The 21371-nt window shown below is 37.8% G+C and overlaps 1 protein-coding gene and 1 non-coding gene across 2 annotated transcripts; both read right to left on the bottom strand.

Annotated features, from left to right (window-relative positions):
- Positions 1–678: 678 nt before the first annotated feature.
- TSEN15 (tRNA splicing endonuclease subunit 15) lies at positions 679–16296 on the bottom strand. Its single transcript, XM_019738115.3, has 5 exons — positions 16120–16296; positions 13584–13665; positions 13147–13282; positions 2563–2704; positions 679–2029 (listed from the first exon to the last, which is right to left on the bottom strand). The coding sequence occupies exons 1-5, from the start codon at positions 16243–16245 to the stop codon at positions 2009–2011; spliced, it is 507 nt and encodes a 168-aa protein (XP_019593674.2). The 5' UTR covers positions 16246–16296; the 3' UTR covers positions 679–2008.
- On the bottom strand, positions 11017–11087 carry LOC148756620 (small nucleolar RNA SNORD36). The gene has a single exon (XR_016022814.1). It is a non-coding gene; the product is annotated as a small nucleolar RNA SNORD36 (small nucleolar RNA).
- Positions 16297–21371: the final 5075 nt, after the last annotated feature.

Genomic DNA, 21371 nt, shown 5'->3' with positions numbered 1-21371 from the left:
TCCTTAGATCTGCAAACTGCCAACTGGAGTTACACAAGCACATACTGTTCTGAACTGGTACATCTTTAGGCTTTCGGGGGGAGCAGAGGAAATCTGAAAGAGTTCCAAGAACTTCCATCAAAAATAGAAAATTCAAATATTATCAAAAGTAACATTCAAATATCACTACTACAGACCAAGAATGATGCTCTTATACCATTTTGTAGTGTCCCTACTTTTGCCATTTTTCCATTCTTGTTATTCTCGTTTTCTAGAGTAATTAGCTGTGACTTGCTGCTAACCAATAGAATACGGCAAAGGATGGTCAAGAGTACATTACATAAGATTATGAGGTCCATCTTGCTGAGACTCTCCTTGCTGGCTTTGAGGAAGCAACCAGTTGAGCTGGCAAAGCCCAAGTGGCAAAGAGTTGAAAGTGGCCTCTTGGCAACAGCCCACTAGGAACTGAGGCCCTCAGTCCAAAGCCAACAGGGAATGGAAAGCTGCCAATAACCACACGAGTGAGGAAGAAGACCCTTCCCCGGTCGAGACTCAGATGAGACTGCAGCCCTGGCCAGTACGCTGACTGCAGCCTTATGAAGGACTCAACTTTGAGATGTCAAATGAGTGCTCTTTTAAATTGCTAAGTTTGTGGTAATATTATTATGCAATGATAGATAACTCATACAGATTTCAAGGTACTTTTAAAAAACATTTTTATTATAAAATACAAATAAAGAAAAACTGAAATACTGAAGAAAGACCAAGTCATCCTTTTGCTGCGCTGCCATCCTATTATAAGCAAATGACAAACAGTAATTTGTCATGTTTGGTGTGCTATTTACAGCCATGATCATACCCACTGATACACTTTTGTATCATGTTTACTTAGTATTTTCTCATGTTTATTATATTCATTACTAATTTTGAAGAATACAATAATGTACGATTCATTGGCGATATATATCTGTTTGTTGACTGTTTCCCTAAACCAAGCGTTGGTGAACTCTGGGTCTGTGTTTGGAAATAAAGTTTTACTGGAACACAGCTTTGCCCATTTGTTTACCTACTGTCTATCGCTATTTTTATGCTACAAATTGCAGAGTTGAAAGCTGTGACAGGGACTATATGGTCGACAGAGCCTAAAATGGCACTTTATAGGAAAAGTTTATTGACCCCTGCCCTGAACTTTTAATCTGGCTATTACAAGTGATGTCACTTATAACACCCTCATGCTTATAATAATTTATACTTCAGGCACCTTAATTGGAATAGATTATGACAAAAGTGGAATAACTGGGTCTAATTCATAAGCTGTTTTTAAGGCTGACACTGTCCCCCAGTGTTTCTCTGGTGATGGTCTACTGTGACATAGTAAGGGTGGTGGGAATAGAAGGAAAGGAAGCCTCAGTACTCCGATAGGTAGCATTTCTCTGGTCCCTATAAATCTAGACATGTGAGCTTACACCCTGGAAGAGCATTGTTCCAGTTTCGATTTAAAGTTAACCAAGAGGGAAGTAACAGTAATTGCAACACTAAAAACAACTGAAAGAATTTTTTTCTCACTTTCTACTGGGGATGAAAAAGCAGACGAAGTAAACTCTCCAGGTGACCAGATGTATATGAAAGGCCACTCCAGACTGGCTGCCGTAGCCAAAGGCACGGAGAGGGCTGACTAAGGGACAGAGGTGGCAGCCTCAACTATGTGCTGGCAGTGGCAGCAACGAACAGTGAGGCAGCCGTAAGTGCAGGATGAAGAAACGCGTCACTCCCCTTAACACATCCTAGGCATAAACCTGTATACAACTGTAATTGAACGGTCTCCAGGTAAGAAAGTTCTAGAGCAACTACGCTATATTTTTGAACAACAACAAAATTCTTCTAAAGAAAGTTATATTCTTTAGGAAAAAACGGATGGAATGGGACCAGCTACGTCAACCCTGACTACCTCTGAGATAAAAGATTAAGCAGGTTGATGGGTCTCAAATCCAGTCTTGTTGAATAAAGCAAGCGTCGGGAGGTAGAGGTGTCATCTTCTAAGGGAAATATTCTGTAACATGAAAAAAAAATTAAAAAGATCAGGATGGACCTGTTCCCCAATGAATAATGTAATTTAAAAGTAAAACTAGAAAGATACCTTAATGTAATTATCCTAATGCTAACACAGTATGTAAAGACAGAATAGATAACACATCTATTTTATTAAATATTCCTGTCAGAATGTCAACCACTTTAACACAACCTAAAGAAGTATTCTTTTGGTTAAAACTATTTTTAGCCTTTACATTCCACCTCATTTACTCATCAAATAATAAAATACACTGTGACTTCATGAATTACACAGGGAAACTATGAAATTCTCCATATTGTAAGGAAATCAAACTATTTTTACAAAAACTAGGCACATGTCACTGAACAAAATATAGCATTTTCCTGAGGTATGAAAAGAGAGGCTTATTATTTTCTTGAATTTTCATACTGCAGAGGAAGAGTCAGTTTTATGAATAGCTCGATTCACAATTAGAATCATGTCATAATGTTTCTCTTTTTTCACTGTTTACTGTTAATTGCCTCAAAACTGACCTGAGGGTCTGGCAGCATAAATCCATCAGTGAGTTTATAATAGACTATTGTGGAATCGGACTCCACTATGGCCAAAGTAAAAGACATCGGCAAGTCTGGATCACCTTGCAATTTTCGAGACGCCTTCAGTATCTCCCTTATCCTGAAAATAAAGTCACAATACATTTAGGATTCACAGTCACTCAATTAGTAAGATCAAATCCTGTAAAATCTTGGGGAAGAGGTAGGCAACAATATTATATACATAATGCTAAGGAAATGTCTGAAGGCTCAAATATAAACATTTAACGTTGTCTTGTCACACAGCAAGGAAGGGCTACCTGCAGACTTTCAATCCTTCTCTTTTGCGTTCACCCATCTCTCCTGATCATCATACCTGAGAGAATCAAACTGTACTTAGGAATCTACAGAATGAGATTTTTAAGCGATTTAAAAGAGGAATAAACTTCTGGAAAAGCTGAAACTAACAGTGAGTGTTCCGTGCATCTGAATTGGCTATGGATCATGAGTGTTCATTTTCCAACTTTATCTTACTTACAGCGAAGCACTTTGGTACTGAGGTTTGTACCAAATGGACTGCAATAAATATTTCCCCCACAGTGTTCATAATTACTACCTATGTAAATGGCTATATAATATTACTAATAATTTATCCCATCATTCCCCAATTGCTATAAAATTCTATCATGTTTGGGGGGTGAAGGTGCTGATACATATAAGCTGTGATGGTCATCTTTTTTCAGGTAGTTGTTTCTTTTGGAATGTTTGTTGGGTCTTTCCAAGTATTGGGATTATTAGATCTAACTATAGATATTTTTATGGTTCTCAATATGTATTCCAATGCTTCATAAAAACTAAGAGAAAAATATAGAGAGAAATAAACCTTTCTGGGTAAAATTTATATATCAAACAATCAATGTTATACACAAGTTCAGTTTGCTTGCTGTGGAAAATAGTCTATCAAATTTAATATCTAGTTCTTCAAAACACTATCGACTTCTGTTTATACAAACTAAAAATCCTTATTACCTACTCAATAAAGCCTGTGTTCGACAATTCAGTAAATGTAACCTTCAGAGCTTTCTTTAAAAGGCAAATAAAAAATGCTCAGTTGCCTTTTTCACTAAGCTAACCAAGTCTCCAGAAATTGAAAAAAGATTTACTAGCCTATTAACATGCTACCACTGAATACATAAATAATTCAACACTATATTCTCTTTAGCAAAAGTATAATTTGCCCCCTTAAGTTCTACTTCCCATCCCTAAGTAAAAATTCTTTTGGTCACTCTTCACCCATCCTATTAGCTATTGAAACTATAAAGAATCTAAAAAGAAAAGTCTCTGCTTTGTATTTTTACTACTACAATAATTATAATACTTTATTTTTTAAAAATCAGTAATAGACATTGGAGAGTTTTAAGCAATTTAAAACAGCAATAACCTTCTGGAAAAGCTGAAACTAAGTTGGATAAATAAAATCTGTCTCCCTGCAAACTGTTAATTCCTTTTTAAGAATCAGCAAAGCATCATCTTCTCTCTGAGTCTTTCCTGTGGTCTTTCCCCAACCTCTGGGCAAAGTTACGTATCCTACCCTACAGAGGCCCCTCCTACAAACCTACATTACTACCAGGTTGTTGCAAAAGTAATTGTGGTTCTAAAGGTTAAAAACAATTGCAAAAACCGCAATCCCTGTTGCACCAACCTAATATAATCACTACCTTGTGTTTATACATCTAAGTATCTGTTTTCTACTGGGTTGTACCCATTTTCAGGGTGAAAGCTTTTTTTTTTTTTTAATTTGTTAATGTCCAATACGTGGCAAAATACCTGGGCACAATGAATGAAGCTTTTTGAATGAAGGTTTCCATGTGGCTACAATAAATCTTTAGGAATATAAACTTTAAAATAAATTACTGACAAATGTTTTTCTAAAATGTATTATGCAACTTTGTTACACTAAAAAATTCAACTTGGCTTAACTCAGGATCATCATTTTGGTACTTATTATTGGAGATACACAATGGTAAATGGTGTAGGACTTGGAACCAAAGAAATCGCTAGAATTTAATTTCTTAAAAGTATCTGATATTCACTTGCTTTTTGTTCATCAAAACATTCAAATTGTTTTATCACTTGTCTCTACACCAGGCCTTGGCGAACTATGGTCACTTATTTTTTCACGGCCCGTGAACAAAGAATGGTCTTCATTTTCAAATGATACATTTTGTGTGGTTCTGTAAGTTCCTACATAAGAGCCTCAATCGTGCCACTCTTCCCACAGACCTAAAATGTTTCCTAGCTGGCTCGTTAAGAAAAGCTTTGCTGATCCCTACTCTACACTATGAAAAAGGTTAAGAGTAAGAATGGAAGATCTGATCACAGGGCAGTACAGTTCTTTTTTCAATATTATTTATTCAAAATCAGCAGGAAGACGTTCCACTTGCTAATTAGGACGCAGAAGATCTCAAAAGACCACCATTCCTACCATAACAATAAGAAAAGACCTCGGTTGCTTTAAAATATCACATTTTTCTTTAAAGCCATTAAAAAGAAGTTTGAAGGAAGTCAATTCCAAAAAGAAATGAGTCCTTCCCAGGTAAGTAGAGAGAGAGAGACAGCCACTTCTGTCCCTGAGGGCAATTACTAAGTGTGGGCACAAATGTCTACAGGAGTGAGCCTGCCACAAACAAGCAACGCCACTGGGGCAAGGAGAAACCAGCAGGACGTGTAACAGCCGCATAGGAACAGGCACGGCAGATTGGACTCTGGGAAGACACCAATCCCTCCCGTTCACCAATTCTCTCTCATGGGACTTTTGCTGCGTTGAAGCAACACCACCCAAAACTAGGGAAGGGACTGGAAAGCAAGAAGCAAGCTCTGGTCACAGTCTTGCCGAAGACAGAGGCCTGAACCCATTCTTTAGACATCTGAAACCAGAACAGAACTGAGATAACTAAAGCTGCAACTCAGCCGTGACCCCTCTTGACTTCCAGTAACACTGGCTACATCAGGCCTTTACCCCACTTGCCAGATACAGGAAAGGATAAGCTCTTTGGGGTGGGGAACCATCAACATCAGTCTATTACTCATATACACTGTCCGGTATATAGTGAAAAATGTAAAAAATTCTAAACGATGTGAAGAGAAGCAGGAAAATGTATCTAATAATCAAGAGCCAAAAGTCAACATAAGAAGACCTTCTGGAAACGATGGTTGGTAAAAAACTCAGATGATGATATTAATAGCTAAAGGCTCTCAAATAGTTATTGTCAATACGTTATAGTACTAAGAAAAAAAGACAAAATGGGTGACAAGATAAAAAAATTGAAGCAGAAAAAGTAGAAATTCTAAAGAAAATAAAATGGACATTCTAGAATTTTTAAATAATATATATTTTTAAAGTACTGACTAGGCTTAATGGTAGACTAGGCACGGCAATAGCAAACTTGAAAACTTGTCACTAAATTGAAAGAAACTAAATTGAAATAGAGAGAAAAAAGGAATTAAAAAATAAAACATGAGAGGCCTTTGGTACCGTATCAAATAAATTACCATGTGTAATTGGAATTGCGGAAAGAAAGGAAAAAGAAGGGTGTGTGTCTTAGTCCATCTGGGCTGGTGCAAGAGAACACCACAAACTGGGTAGCTTGTCAGCAACAGAAATTTCTCTCTTCTAGTTCTGGAGGCCAGAAAGTCCAAGATTGGGGTTCCAGCCCTGCCATGTTCTGGTGTGGGTCATTTTCCTGCCTCGAAGCTGACGCCTTCTCTCTCCCTGGGTCCTCTCATGATGAATGAAGGAGGCAGCGAATCTCTTTATCAGGCGCTAATCTCATTTATGGGGGCTTCACCCTCATGACGTAGCACCTCCCAGCAGCCCTACCTTCTAGTATCATCATCTTTATGGATTAGAATTTCAACAGATAAAACCTGGGAAAACACATTCAGACTATAGCATTATAGAAGCAATGGCTGAAACTTCCAAATTGGTGTCTCTGAATGTAGTGTGTCTCTCAGAGAGGGCATCTAGTGGGATCTTGTTTTTATATCCAGTCTTGTATTTTCTGCCCTTTGAAGTGTTTAATCCATTTATGTTAATACTGGTATTGTTGGATTTATGTCTGCCATTTTATTTTTGTTTTTTATATATCACGTCTTTTTGTTCCTCCTTTACCACCTTTTTTTGTATTAAATAGATATTTTCTAGTGCACCATTTTAATTTATTTGTTGTTTTTTTTACTACAGTTTTTTTTTTTTTCAGTTTCTTAGTGACAGCTCTAGAGATTACTATATACATCTCACCACAATTTACTTCAGACTAATACTAACTCAATTCTAACAAAATATAGAAACTTCTCCAATATAGTTCATTTCTTTCTCCCTTCTTTGTGCTGTTACTGTCATATATACTATGTCTATATATTATAAACTCAATAATACAATGTTATAATTATTGCTTTATATAATCTTATGCCTTTTTTAAAAGTTAAGAGAAGAAAGGATTAAAAAATAGATTAGTCTTTCATATTAACCTACATATTTACTATTTCTGGTACTCTTTATTTCTTCAAGTCACTCTCTGATGTGATTTCCTTGCTCTTACATAGCTCCATTCCCTCTCCCATCCTTTATGTTATATTGTTACATATATATTACTTATTATGCTATAAGCCTGGTCAGTTGATTTTTGACAAAAGGCAATTCAATGGAGAAATTCTTTTCAACAAATGGTGCTGTAATATGAAGATAATACACCTCTATATCCACACATAGGACTAACGATCGATGAGGTAGCACACAGAAAAAGGCTTAGCCAACTGTCAAGTACTCACCAAATACAAGTATCACTATATAGTACCATGCCAGCTTTGCTACATTGCAAATTGGGACATAATGCTTTTATCCACCCCCTTCCCTTAAGAAGTAATTTCTAGCTTTGTTAAACTGCATAAAAATCAGCTAGATTCCTGTTCATATCAGAGATTTACTTTACAAAGAGATTATTTAGATGAAGCAACCACAGATATTAGAAACTTCAATACTCAGCACTGATGGGAAATGGCACTGAAGCCACTACAATACACAAAAGTTAAAAGGTTCTTTAAACAACCCTAACTGGCGTAGTATAATGAGGACGGGACACAGATGGAAGGGAAAAAATCTATTAAGACAACTTTTACATATTTTCCATTTCTCAAAATATGATATTTAAATCAGAATGTACGTGTGTGTGTGTGAGTGTGAGTGTGTGTGTGTGTATGTGTGTGTGTTTCCTAAGGTAAACTGTGTGGAAATTTTAGATCATATATTAAAATTTGGGATAGAAATTTCCATTTCATTCATATTTGTTTCCAGGGTTCTTTGATATAAACAGCAGAACATTTTCAGACTTACTCAAAACACCCATGTGGGCAACCCTAAAATTTGAAAATTAGCTCAGAGCTGTAAAGAGGGATTTGTCTTCAGAGCTGAGGGAAGTCACTGTCAGAACTGAAGTGGAAGTTCCCATGTCTGAGCTCTTTATCCTCCTTGGTTGTGGGGGGTGGGGAGAACCTTACCAATGAATGTCTGGTAATAACGGACTAAAACAGTTTCTCTGCCTGTGCTACTCCAAGCACAGCTTGGGGAGTCTTACAAAGATTCTTGTCAAGGATCTCTTCCAGTCTATTTTGTAACATATGTTTCAAGTAATGTCATCACCTTTCCCCATTCGAGACTGTTCTTGTTTGTTTTCCTTTATACAAAACTGATAAACTCCTAAAAATGTTTACTTTGCCTTTAAGTCAACAGACTGTGCTTTCTCAATCTAGTAACAACAACAAAAGGTTCCAAAGTTCTATTTTAAACATCACAAACTATAAAGATGCTGAAAACAATGAAACACTAAAATACTATCTCACTTAACTTCTAACCAGCTTACAGTTTGAAATCTTAATTTAGAAACCATAGAACAAAGTGTGTGTGTGTGTGTGTGTGTGTGTGTGTGCATGTATATGTATATATACATATATATACACATATACACATATACATTTTTTTTAAACCTCAGTTCTTTGGAAAAATATTGTAGAGATGGTTCATCACACAAATCTAAAATAATAATTTAGATAAGTCTTTATAGTTCATTTGACAGAAATCCACCTATGAAAAACATAACCTATGTGTTAATAAGAAAAATTTCATATTTTTGAGTTCTTTATATCTCAAGGGAAAAAAACCCACCTGAAAAAAGAGATAAATCAGTAAAAATCATAGTTGTTCATCAACAGTAACAGAATTTGATGTCTGTAACAGGTTTTTCTTTCTCATAACTATTCAGAAAGCTCAGCATACTGAAAACAGAGTGGTTCCAATTTTAATAAAGCAAACTTGAAAACAAGCCTGAGGCAAACAGACAGGTACAGCCCTTCCTCCGAGCTATCTAAATACCTCCATAAACCTGAGCATTCATTTTTCTGTGTCAATCCTACAATACAGACTATGTCATAACGGGACATTTACACAGAAGACAAGAAAGTTGAAGGCAATATTACTTTTAACTTCAAATATTGTTGAAACAGAATATATCATGGGTTAAAATTATTATTATTTTCAACCCACAGAAAGCAATATTCTCCTTCTGTCCTCTTCAACGGGACCAAATGGCATGTGCTGTAGCCTCATCAATTAAAGACATTAACTCCTTGATCTGCCTCATTATGGTATTTTGGAATGACACCCCATCATCCAACTCTGAAACACAATGTAAATTTAAATTGGTGCCCAAGAAGCCTTATTCCTCCGCAGGCTCAATCCCGAAGAAAACTTTCAAGGATAACAGAGAGCCTCCTCGGGAATCATGCCAGTGACTTCCTAGCGAAAAAGCAAGGTGGCTAAACTCCCAGGGGGCGTTATTGAACAATTAAGTGCCTGTGTAGCTATTCACCGCAGTGGGAAGCCATTCTGCTAATAGAAACTGCAAGCTTTTCTTTTGGAGGATGAGAGAAAAATTGCTGTGTCAGTTAAAAGAAGCTGCCAGAATTGGGGGTTTCACCAGCAACAGATTTCCAACAGAGGTAATATGAGGACACACATACGACATGCAGGCAAGTCAACGGACAGAAATCATTATACACGTTATTAAACTTTAGGCCTCACATAAAATAATGGTCATTAAATGAATTTATAACAAAGAATATACTTTTGAAGAGTGGAAATACAGGGAAATAATTAATAGGGTATTCTTCAAAACAAACTGTAGCATTTCAGGATCAAATCTCATAATTAAGAACAATCTTTTAAAATGTTCTAAATCTAGTTAATAATAATGCATTGCATAATCAAAACTTGCAACAGTAGATCTTAAAAGTTCTTATTACAAGAAACAATTTTCTTGTAATTATGTAAGGTGATGTTGTTAACTAGACTTCTTATGGTGTTCATTTCACAACAGATACAAGTATCGAATCATTATGTTGTACACCTGAAACCAATACAATGTTGTATGTCAATTATACCTCAATTGAAAAATTGTTTTTAAATCTTCTAAAGAAGGAATTCACTTAGTTCTATAACCATTTACTCCACCATTAACATTAAGTCCTTTTTCCCAAGACACTAAGGAAAAAGAAGGGATGAAAGGTAGGGGTATAGATATGAATGAAAAAAAATTCACCGAAAGGTAAGGAGGCTACTCCTATCACTGAGAGTGCCTCTCCAGACCTGTGATTGTTCTCTATCCTAAATGCATATTATAGTTACAGTGCGAAGTGTGAGCAATAGCGACAAATATTGCAAGCAGATGGATTTTGCAGACATTCTAATTTTTTAGAAACTCTTGGAAGGTTACTTGAGCATATCCTTATATTCTTTAACATTTTATTTAGCAAGTCTCCACTGCAGGAACTTAGTAGTCTAAGAGAGTTCATTCAGTCATTCAATAAACACATAATGAATACCAAGTACCAGGTACCAGGCTAGGCACTGGGGAAATTGCAATGAACAGAACAAAGTTCCTGCTTTCATGTTTTCTTGTAGGGATAGGAAGACAGTAAACAATTAAAAGAAAACTAAATATATTGAGTAGCAATAAATGCATGTTATAAAGAAGGACCACATAGTAAATTGCAATAATATAGCCAAGAGTCTTGATCAAACCAACTGACCAACGTTCCTAGACTTTTAGCCTTATGGCTGCTGACTAGCAGATGACCAGTTTGGTACGTGGAATGTTGAAGCCTTTTTCCAAATTTCTAGAGTAATATTCAGATTGGAAGATGCTAAGAAAGAGAACATCTGGAAAAAATTGCTCTCACGTAAAATGTCCATTTTAGAGGTTATCAATCACCAAAAAGCAAACAAAATGCCACCAACATGTGGGACTGGGGGCATAAAATGGCCACTGAAGAGGTTCCACCATGACATATGCTATCCACTGTTCTGCGTTGGCACCAATAGGGAGAGTCATTTATATTGTAATTCAGTCAGGTTTAAAAGGATGAATGATTCATTGTATTACTAAGCCAAAAAGATTTATAGATCATTTCAAAAACAGTATCTTAACTGTCTCCGGATTTTATCATTTACAAAACACTCATCTTTTTTTTCAAAACTCATAACATGTATAAACACAGATAAGCTTAAAATATGGCAACTGTGGTTTTACTTTTCAGCACACCTCTCATATTTTACTGAAGAAACTAAAATGACATTGAAATGGGAGACAACATAGGTTCTATCAGGAAAAAAATTTGTGATTAAAAAATAGAAAAGCATTTTTTCCCTCATAATTTGCTATGGGTCCTCGTGTAAGTTACTTAAGATATTTTCCCATTTAGAATTACCTGTAATACTAATACTACAGAAACCTGTAATATTATTATCCTAACTTCATTGTAATATACTTCTCCCATTTAGGGACACTCAACAAATATCAGTGGCCAAAGTGGTCCAAAAAAGAAGCTAATCAACCTATCTGACCAGAAAGTTGACTTCATTTGCTACTTTAGCACAAAAAAAAAGGCCCCTAGCTTTCGTTAGGATTCCTCTGCTTGTCTCAGCTTTAAATTCATCTGGTCCCTTTGGCCTCTATGAAACGACTAAGATGATTTTATGTCATTGCTGGGTCTGGGGAAACTGTCCTCATAACCTCTACAGTCATTTACCAAACGTGCTACATGGGTTCTTAGATTTACCTTAGTAAGAAACAATCTAGAGTACTTCCCCATATGTATATACAATCCAAATACATAATACAGTATTTTAAAATGTAAGCTAAAAATTATTTTACATCAGCATTAGGGAGTATTTTTAGATGAGAGAAAAAGGAGACGTGTCCTTCCCTTCAAGAAACAAACAACCTCATACTCCATCAGCATCTTTTCCCACTAGATAAGCAGATATGGCTAGTCTACCAATTCTATTCTCCCATTGGAGATCGGCAATTAGTATGCAATCAATCTTGACACAAGGGAAGCACTGATGGGTGTAGGTACCAGTCTGTAAACCTCCGCCTTCGGTCTCAGTACCAACAAAGGAGATGAGCTGGAGAGCTAGTAATCCCACAGGTTATTTCATACCAACTTTAACCTGAAAGACCTCCTGAGACTTGAAAAATACGCCGAAGTGTTTTAACTATGAAAATATACTATGTATAACTGCTTTACAGAAAACACCAGTCACAAACTGTACTTCTGCTCAGAGTAGTGCATTCACTCACTGCCATTCTAACACACATTCATGTTGTAATGGAATCTGACTGCACTATTGCCAGAAACTACATAAAATCACCAGATTCAAAGCCTGGGAAAGTAAGTGGGAAACGGATACAAAAACTGTGTAAGGAGTCTTAGAAATTCACTCAGATATAATGTTAAATCTTATCTAAAATTGTCACCTTTTAAGGAATCAGCAAATCCATATACACCATAAAATAAATAACAGAAAGAATAAGCCATGCAAATATATTAATATAGGCCTCTCTGCCACTCAATAGTCAAGATAGCTACTGAAGTGGTTTTAAAGGATACAGTGAGATGACTTATTGTCATCACTAGAGAAATATTTTATAACTAAGTTGTAGTTAACTATGTAAATGACAGGGTTTGGTCCAGTTTTACAAACTTGGGACCTCAATACAGGGGATAGCGGTAATGCCTTTTATGCTATATGCCCTTTGTAAATAACATGAAATTGCACCTCCAGCAAATCACCAAGTCCTCTGGTTCTCGGGCTTGTATACCACCCAGATTCTCTAGTAATAAAAATGCTATTTAAAGTTTTTAAGGAATAAAGAACATTTTTATAAAAAGTACTCTAATCAAACAGCTAAGCAGCCTAGTGTAGGATAGCAAAACTGCTGTGCTCAGATGGGTTGTGCGGTATGTGGAAAACAGTTTATTTCTAACAATGAAGTGTCAAAGTTGTCATGTTATTCTTAACAGAAAATTAATATTCCCCGTAATAGATTATCATTCTCATCCACTCACATTCCACCATGCTTTCATTTTTTTTCATTGAGGCATGACTGGCATATAACACTGCGTAAGCTGAAGGTGTACGATGTGATGAACTAACCTGTCAACCAAAGACCAAAATCACCTGCCCACCTGTTATGGCTGAGGGACGCACTGATGGGTGTAGGCACCACAGTCTGTAACCCTTCTCCTTCTATCTCGGTACCAACAAGGCAGATGAGCTGGAGATCTGGTAATCCCACACAGTTGACTTCATGCCAGCTTTTACCTGAAAGAGCATCATTGAATGGACAGCAGTGTTTATCAAAAATCAAAAATCAAAATTCTAAACTTCTACCTAATACTCAGCTGAGAAAACACCACTCATAACACTCTCTTCTCTTTATTTTTCAGTATTTTCTGCTACCCGGTGATTTCTAATGTAAATGAAGAAATGACTAAATTGACAAAATTAACAGTAAATGCATGTATGATGGCTTATTATAATGTCAGCAATGCAATATCTCAACCTAACTCCCCAACTCTTCACCACAGCCCCAATAACGAAACAATATAAACAAGTAACTTACTCTCCATGAGGTCCAGGTAAACCAAGAATGCTATATAAACTTGGGTGGCATCTCCCACATCTAATTCCATCATTTCTAAATACTGAAAATCAAAAGGTAATTGTTAATCAGAGAAGGATGAATCTCTTAATATTTTCTTTCACTCAATCAACAACTATTTATTAAATATATATAATATATAAAACTCTTTTCTAGGTAGAGTAGGAGTTACAAGGCAATTTAAGATCTGATCCTTGCATCTAAAAAACTTCCAATTATTGGATAAACACATTGCATACTTACTTGTTAGGCAAATAACAATATGACAGTAAGTAATTAAAAGCTAAGTGAGTGGAATTACAAAAACGTGACACAACAGGTCAGAGATGCTCCATTCAGATGGCTTAATTGGTGAATGTTTTATGGCAGATGTGGGATGCAATTGAGCCCTGGAGGACATGTACGATTTGAGTAAATTGAGAAGGTAGAGTAACAGTGTAAGTAATCACACAGAGATGAGAATAAGCCACACATATTCAAGGGCCTATAAACAAACCTACCTGCCAGGAGTAGAGACATTTTTTAATAAGATTTTTGTTGCAGCATGTCAGTGGAAGCCTCTATTTCCCTGGTCTCTTATTTGCATTGGAGAAAAATCTGCTAGAATACCACTCCTGGCCTCTTTCCCCACCTCTTCTCACTTAAGAGTAGGGAGTTCTTTAATTGCTGGATTTTAAAGAAAGGACCAAGAAAGCTGCTACTGCTGCTTTCAGACTTGCTGGTCAGCACTGGGGGAACCTCTAGGAGTTTACTCCTTCAGGGGATGCCTGAGATTGTCCACCTATGTCAGTGGCTAGATGAGTAAGCGGGGCTAATGCAGTGGTGAGGGATCAGCAGAGCCGCATGGCTGCATATCTGATGTCACATTCTCCTACCGGTGTCACCGCTTCAGTGCAAGTATACAGGTGCAGGGGTGTGGCTAGTTTTCCTCCAACTTCACATGTGCTTGAAAACGTAATTGGGAACCAGGTTGCAAGGCCTTGACAGTTCAGCTAAAAGTCTGCCTTTTTTCCCATAAGGAAACATGGAGGATTTCTAAGCATGAGACTAATATAATGAAAGTGGTGTTTAAGGATGATACGTCGGATACCATATTACTGGGTAGACTACGTTATTTTCAAATCGAATATTAAAAATGCAGAACTGGAAAAATCAAGCACCCAACGTATTTTCTTTTCTTTCTTATTAATCAATTAGATCCTTCAGGAAGAAAATCAAAAGGGAAGATCTGATGGTCAAGGCTTATATAGCCATTAACGTCAAAGGGAAAAAAATCTGCAATTATAAACACTGACAGCACCACCAAATCTAGAAGAGGTTTTTAAAACCTGTTACGGGTGTTTTACTTATTAAATACTTACACAGAGCTTACTATGTGTCAATTGCTTTACACACATTAACTGATATACTCCTGTAACAACCCTAGGAGGTAAGCTATTACTCCAATTTTACATATGAGGAAACAATGAGATTAAACAACTTGCCCCCAATCAATAAAGCTGGTGACAGAACCGGGATTCAAACTCAGGCAATGTGACTTTGCGTTCAGACTCCTAACCACTGTGCTGCTTCTCCACGTTATGGTTTTTCTTTCTATGGCACTGCATGACCTCTCCATGTTACTGTGTTTTTCTCACCTTGAGGGGGAATAAGGGCACAGAATTTCTGGAAAAAATTAAGCAGGATAAAATGAAAAGGGGTTAACGTCTCAGACTGGGAGCCTCAAATTTTTCCTTTTTTTTGACTGTTTTTAGGTGATTGCTTATGAACACTGCTCTCCAGCAGGAGGCTGCAATTCTACTAAAATTACTAGCCCAGTCCCTGAGATGCCTACAAAACCCCCATCGCCGCCATTCGTTGTCCATTCATTGCTTGGCACGTTCCTGGTACAAGGCAACAATCTGCCCAACAAGCAAGAAACTCTCTTTCCCTCCCTTACCGCTACTACAGAAAAATGCACCCACCAGATGAGTAGTTCTGCTGTGGGGAGGAACCTAACTTGCCAAGAAATTCGAAAAATCAGGGAGCTGCACTTCAGCAAAATCAAAACGCACTGTGTGGGCCCGAGGCTAGGAGCCTAAACCTTTATCATTAGAGTCTCTTAGCTCTGATCCAGGGCCCACAAACTGTTTTTGCGTGGTCACTACGAGGAGTAAACGAGCCCATCCCCAGAACCAGCCCTAGATGGCAAAACCCAGATATTAGTGGCTGTTGTCGGCCTCGGGCTTGCGAGGGGCTGGTTTGTCTTTCCCTCCGGTTAAAAACGGGGAGCGAAGTGGGGGGGGGGGGGGTAGTGTCTGAGCAACAGTTCAACTCATCGAAACAAACAAAACCAGCACCGCCTGCGGCGGGCGGTGTGCCCTCGGGTCCCCTTCCGGGAGGGTCGCGCGCACACTCCGCGACCCGGCCCCGCAGCAGCGGAGGGAAGCGCGCAGCCCGGGGGTCCGCCGGGGGGAGGGGCCTGAACCCACGCCCCGCTCCTCTCGCGCTGCCTGACCTTTGGGTGGGTGCCCATCCAGGCGTCCTCGGGGGCCCATGAGGGGGCGCCGCCGCCGCTGCGAGGGCCGCCCGGGCCCAGGCCGCTGCAGCCCGGGGCCGGCTCGGAGCCGCCGCGCTCCTCCATGCCGACCAGTGGCGGCGCCCGTGGTGCACCGCGCCCCGCGCCCGGCCAGAAGCAGCGCCGCGCGCGTCTGGGTTCCGCCTCCCTGCGGCCGGCTGCCCCCGCGTGGGAGGACGCCGCTACCCGGAGCAAAGCTAGAGCAGCCCCGCCTTCTGACACAAGTAGCTACAACGTGCACAAACGCACTCTAGTGTCGCCGTGCGTGTATCCCAATCCGGGCAGATACGCGAGTGAACAAGGTTAACTATCCAGAAGCCCTTAACTCTCCCTGACATCAGTGCTGTTTGCAGCTCTATTGAGAAAGCAGAGACTCCTTATGGCCTCTTGGCGTTCAGCATTGGGTCCAGGTCTCCAATTCCTGAGAACAGGGAAGGTCTCATTCGGTGTCCTGTCATGTAAGCTTAAAGTGTGGAAGTGGATGAGATCTCTGTAGATGAAAGTGAAGAGAAGAAAGACCAGACTGCGAAGAGCCGTAATTTTGGGGTGGCCCCACCTTTCAGGATTAGAGGAGCAAGAGGAAGTAGGAATAGTTGAATGAGTGGTCAGAAAAGTAGGATGCAAACGAGCATAAACACGGGCCCAGGAAGCCAAGGTTGAGGAGTTTCAGATAGGCAGAGTAGGATATTGTAAGCATTTTGGGATTTACTGTGAGTGACATGGAGAGAACACTGGAAGTTCCTGTTAGGTTTTAATGGTATCTCTCTGGCTGATATGTTGAGAATAGACCTTAGGAGGCAAAGGTAGAAAGAAGCAGGGACTGGTTAGGAGGCTACTGCATTTGGCAAGGCAAGACTCAAAGTCACAGGCAAGGAAAGAACTTCTGCTTCCAAATGTGCCTAAGACCCTACTGAACTATCCCCCCGTAGAAACTATTTATAATATAAAACTTGGACGTTATACAAAAAGCAACTACCAGAATATACTGAATGCAAACAGAAGCAGGCTCACTGGTAGGAAGGGCAGCTTGCTTGGAAGACAGATGAGGAGTTACATAAGAACATTTTCCTTTCCTTGGCGTTTAGCTTGAGACTCAGTACAGTCCAGGAGGCAGGCTCCGCAGCACCAGGGGTGCATATGGAAAACCTCTCCATTTTTCTTATCTGGGGAACCAGAAAAGTGAAGCCAGAAAACTCTGAATGCTTAAGACATTAGGAAATCCCAGAAGGGAAGGCTCCAGAGAGGGGATTTCCCAAACTCTGTTGGCTCACATCTCTGACAGGTCCTGAACCACTCGAAACAGAATTATAGCAGTTCAGTTAACAACAAAGGATCTGAACTGAGACCAGAGCTGTCCCCTAAGAAACAGAGTTTGCAAATAATCCAGCCAAGAAACTTACCTACTAATATAAAGGAAATAACACTCATCGTGGAAAAATAATAGACTCCAAAACCTCCATAACTCATCATTCAAAATGACCAAGACGTGAATCAAAATTACTGACATAGGAAAATCACATTTGGGTTACATTTTCTAGAGCCCGATCCTGAGAGGAATCAGATGTTGAAACAGACAGAAAAGGATTTGAAAGTAACTATGAAAACTATCCTCCATGAAGCAAAATAAAATATGTTTTCAGTGAATGAAAATCTCAGGAGTCAAATAGAAAATCTCAGCAGAAGAAAAGAATCATATGGAAATCCTGCACCTGAAAATTAAAATTTCAGAAAAAAAAATCTCACTGGGTAGATTTAACAGCCAAAGTGCAGAGGGGGAAAAAGTGAACTTGAAGGTAGAGCAAAAGAAATCATCCAAGATGAAAAACAAAGAAAAATGATTTTCAAAAAATGAACAGAGCCTCAGAGACCCACAATATGATATCAAACAATCGAACATACCTATAAATAGAACACCCAGCTGAGAAAAGAAAGAGAATGAAGCAGGAAAAAAAGTTGAATAAAATATTTCCCCAAATTGGATGAAAGACAGAAATTTGCAGGTACAAAATGCTCAATGAATACCAAGTAAAATAAATGCAACAAAGTCCATGCTGAAGTCAAACTGTTGAAAGCCAGATAAAAAGTTTGAATGCATCAAAAAAAAAAAAAAAAAAAGGAATATACGCATATTACACACAGGGAGAAGTGCATCTATTCCTGAATGTGATGTAAAACCACACGTGAAGATCCATAAATTGTGCTAGAATGCATTGCATTTGAATCAAGTCATTAGCATTTGTCTCCAGAAAGCCCCTGCTAAGCTCTAAAGAAGCAAACGGCACTGAAATTAATAGGCTCCTTAAAGCACTGAACACTGACACTAATTCAAGTCATTGGAAGCGAATAAATCTTTCTCTTCGACCTCCCAATCCATTTAGATGATGGTATTTATAGTGGCATTAAGAGCATTTTGTTCCTAATATGAGTAGAGGGTAAATTTTATAAATCAGTAAGGAAATCCCATGGAATTAAGTACGATGTGAACAAGGGCTTAACTATCTTCAGGGGAAGATTTTCAGTTTAAACTTGAGTTTAAGACAAAAACCGAGGGAGGGTGGGTGGTAGGGAATCCCAGAAAGAAGCGGCAAGGCCTGTAAGCTGAAAAGACAACAGGTAATGCTACCCTCTGGCAAATAGATGATGATCTATTGCTTACAAAAAGCAAGAGACGTTTAAGCACGAATATTAAGTGCTTATGAATTGCAATGTCATTGTCTATTTTAAAAAGACGAAAATGGAGTCTCTCTTGGCTTTTGTATTAAGCCATGAAATTTTATAAATAGACCTTGGTAATTGGGTACGGCTAAGAACAAAGAAACAAAGGATTTGAGAACACTTAAAACAACCTAGTTTTTAAAGGGTTAGAATCCAAATGGCTATTGTGGCAATGTAGACTGAAATCCATAGAGAACAGGTTTGAGTTTCAGCGCTTGATAGAGTGAAGGATTTCTCCTTTTACAAATACTTAAATAGTTCACCATATTAGAGAAGCAAAGTGGTTTGGAAAAAAAGCTAGGTAAGTAACAACAAATAAAATGCCCCCCTGAGTATACTGGATGTGATCAAGTTCAATGTAATCTGGCACTTGCTCTACTGATTTCCCATCTTGATATGTGAGCCAGACCATATTATTCCCACAAAAATATCTGTAATGTCTAGGCCAAGACATATTAATTCAGTTAGAATCTCAAGAGGAAAAACATACTTTGAGTTGTGATGTGAATTTTTAGAAGAAAAACTTTTTACACAGTATTATATAAGACAATGATCTCAAGCTGAAAAATTTACGCTAGCATTCTGGATCAGCTTTAATGCATTGCTTGTAAGAATGTTCATATATATTTTGTTCCTTCTTTTGTACATAAAGCACACAATTTCCCATTCTTTGTGTCTCAAGGAGAGTACGTGAGATGTTTACACTTTGGGTAAAATATTTAGAATGCTATATTTTACTATTCATGTGAATGAGCATATATGAGGGGGTTTTATCATTCAGAAAAGAATTTAGAGTAATTCAATTTCTCGTTAATTTAACAGTGCAATCTAAATTCCCCATTTACAAAATCAGGATATATTTAAAATTTTAAAATATGGCTTACATTTGGGGCAAAAAACAACAACAAAAATAAGGTACCTAGTAAAGATAAGCAAACTCTTTATGGAGAACATTGTAAATGTTACCCAAGATCACGAGAGAAGACCTTACCTAAATGGAAGACATACTGTGCTTCTGAAGAGAAAGATTCAATATTGTAAAGATGGCAATTTCCTCCAAATTGATCTATAAATTCTAGCAATTCTAATCACAATCCCTACAGGGACTTTCCTAATCCCTGATAAGCTGATTCTGAAATGTGGACATAAAGGGCCAAAAATAACCAAGATTCTTCTGATGAACAAACCGAAGGACCTTATTATAAATGTTATAATTAAGAGTATGTGATATCGGTACAGGGATAGATAAGTAAACCGATGGAACCAAGTACAGGCACACAAATTTGGACAGAAATGATGTCACAGGGAGGAGTTGAGGCAATGTATTTTGCATATATATACGTACATATGTTTGTATAAAAAGAAATTGGATCCCTAATTGCACCATAAACAAAATCAACTCCAGATAGATTAAAGGCTTAAAACGAGACACAAAACATGTAAGATTTTAGGAGAAAATATAAGAATATTTTATGACCCTAAAATAGAGAAGAATTTCTTAAGACACAAGAAGCACCAACCATGTGAAAAAAAAGTTTGATAAATTTGACTATATTCCAATTAAGAATTTTTGACACAAAGATCGTGGAGGACAAAAAGCTATAGACTTGGAGAAGGCATCTGTAACCCATAATTGAATGACATGATTCACTTCCAGAATATAAACAGAACTCCTAAAACTCAATTAGGAATTAAAACACTCTCTAGGGGGAAAATGGGAATAAACAGGAAAAAAAAAAAGACATAAACGGCCAGCAAATAAAATTGGTGCTCATCTACATTGTTAGAGTGAGAAAATGTAAATTAAGACAAGATGGTACCATAACATACCCATGAAATTGGCAACAAAACCTCAAGAGTTGGCTGAAAAGTAGAGCAGATGCACAAATCCTATGATCCAGCAAAACCTGCTCCCAGGTACATAGCCTAGAGCAGTACTTTTCAAATGGACAATAAGGATCCACTAGTGCTTGTAAAGTAAACATGAATGCGTTGGGGCCAGTTTTTTAAAATGAATTTTAAAATAGAATAGGAAATATAATATCAGTGTGCATTGCATATAGTTAGAATAACTGTTACTAAGTATTGCCTCATGAAATTCTTGTTTGTTACATATTTATAGCATACCATGATACTAAATGTGTTTCTAACTGATGATTATGGTGAAAAAAAATTATCTCCTTTGGATCAGGAGACATATACAAGAATATTTATGGAAGTATTGGTTGTAACAGAAAAAAATGAAGACAAGCCAAGTATCTATTAATAGTAGAATAGATAAATCCATTGTTGTGCATTCATACAAAGTATTACTATGTGAAAATAATGAGCCATAGCTTCAATCAACAACTTAGATGAATCTCAAAAAACCTAATGCATAGTGCAAAATATTAGTCACAGAAAATATATATAAAATATGATTACATTTACATAAATTTCAAATACAGCTTGCACATGGATGCTCACAGCAGCAGTAT

The sequence above is a fragment of the Rhinolophus sinicus genome, chromosome 11 (assembly GCF_057876585.1).
Source record: "Rhinolophus sinicus isolate RSI-liver-muscle chromosome 11, RSI-T2T, whole genome shotgun sequence".
Classification (NCBI taxonomy): Eukaryota; Metazoa; Chordata; class Mammalia; order Chiroptera; family Rhinolophidae; genus Rhinolophus; species Rhinolophus sinicus.
Note: the sequence above shows the minus strand (reverse complement) of the source record. Positions and strands in the feature narration are given on the sequence as shown.

Bases quoted from the DNA above. Each gene is read 5' to 3' on its own strand.
- TSEN15 (XM_019738115.3), bottom strand. From the start codon at position 16,245: ATGGAGGAGCGCGGCGGCTCCGAGCCGGCCCCGGGCTGCAGCGGCCTG. The intron at 13,283-13,583 runs GTAAGTTACTTG...ATGCTCTTTCAG, and splicing joins TTACCTGGACCTCATGGAGA to GTAAAAGCTGGCATGAAGTC. The intron at 2,030-2,562 runs GTCAGTTTTGAG...TTCATGTTACAG, and splicing joins TTATGCTGCCAGACCCTCAG to AATATTTCCCTTAGAAGATG.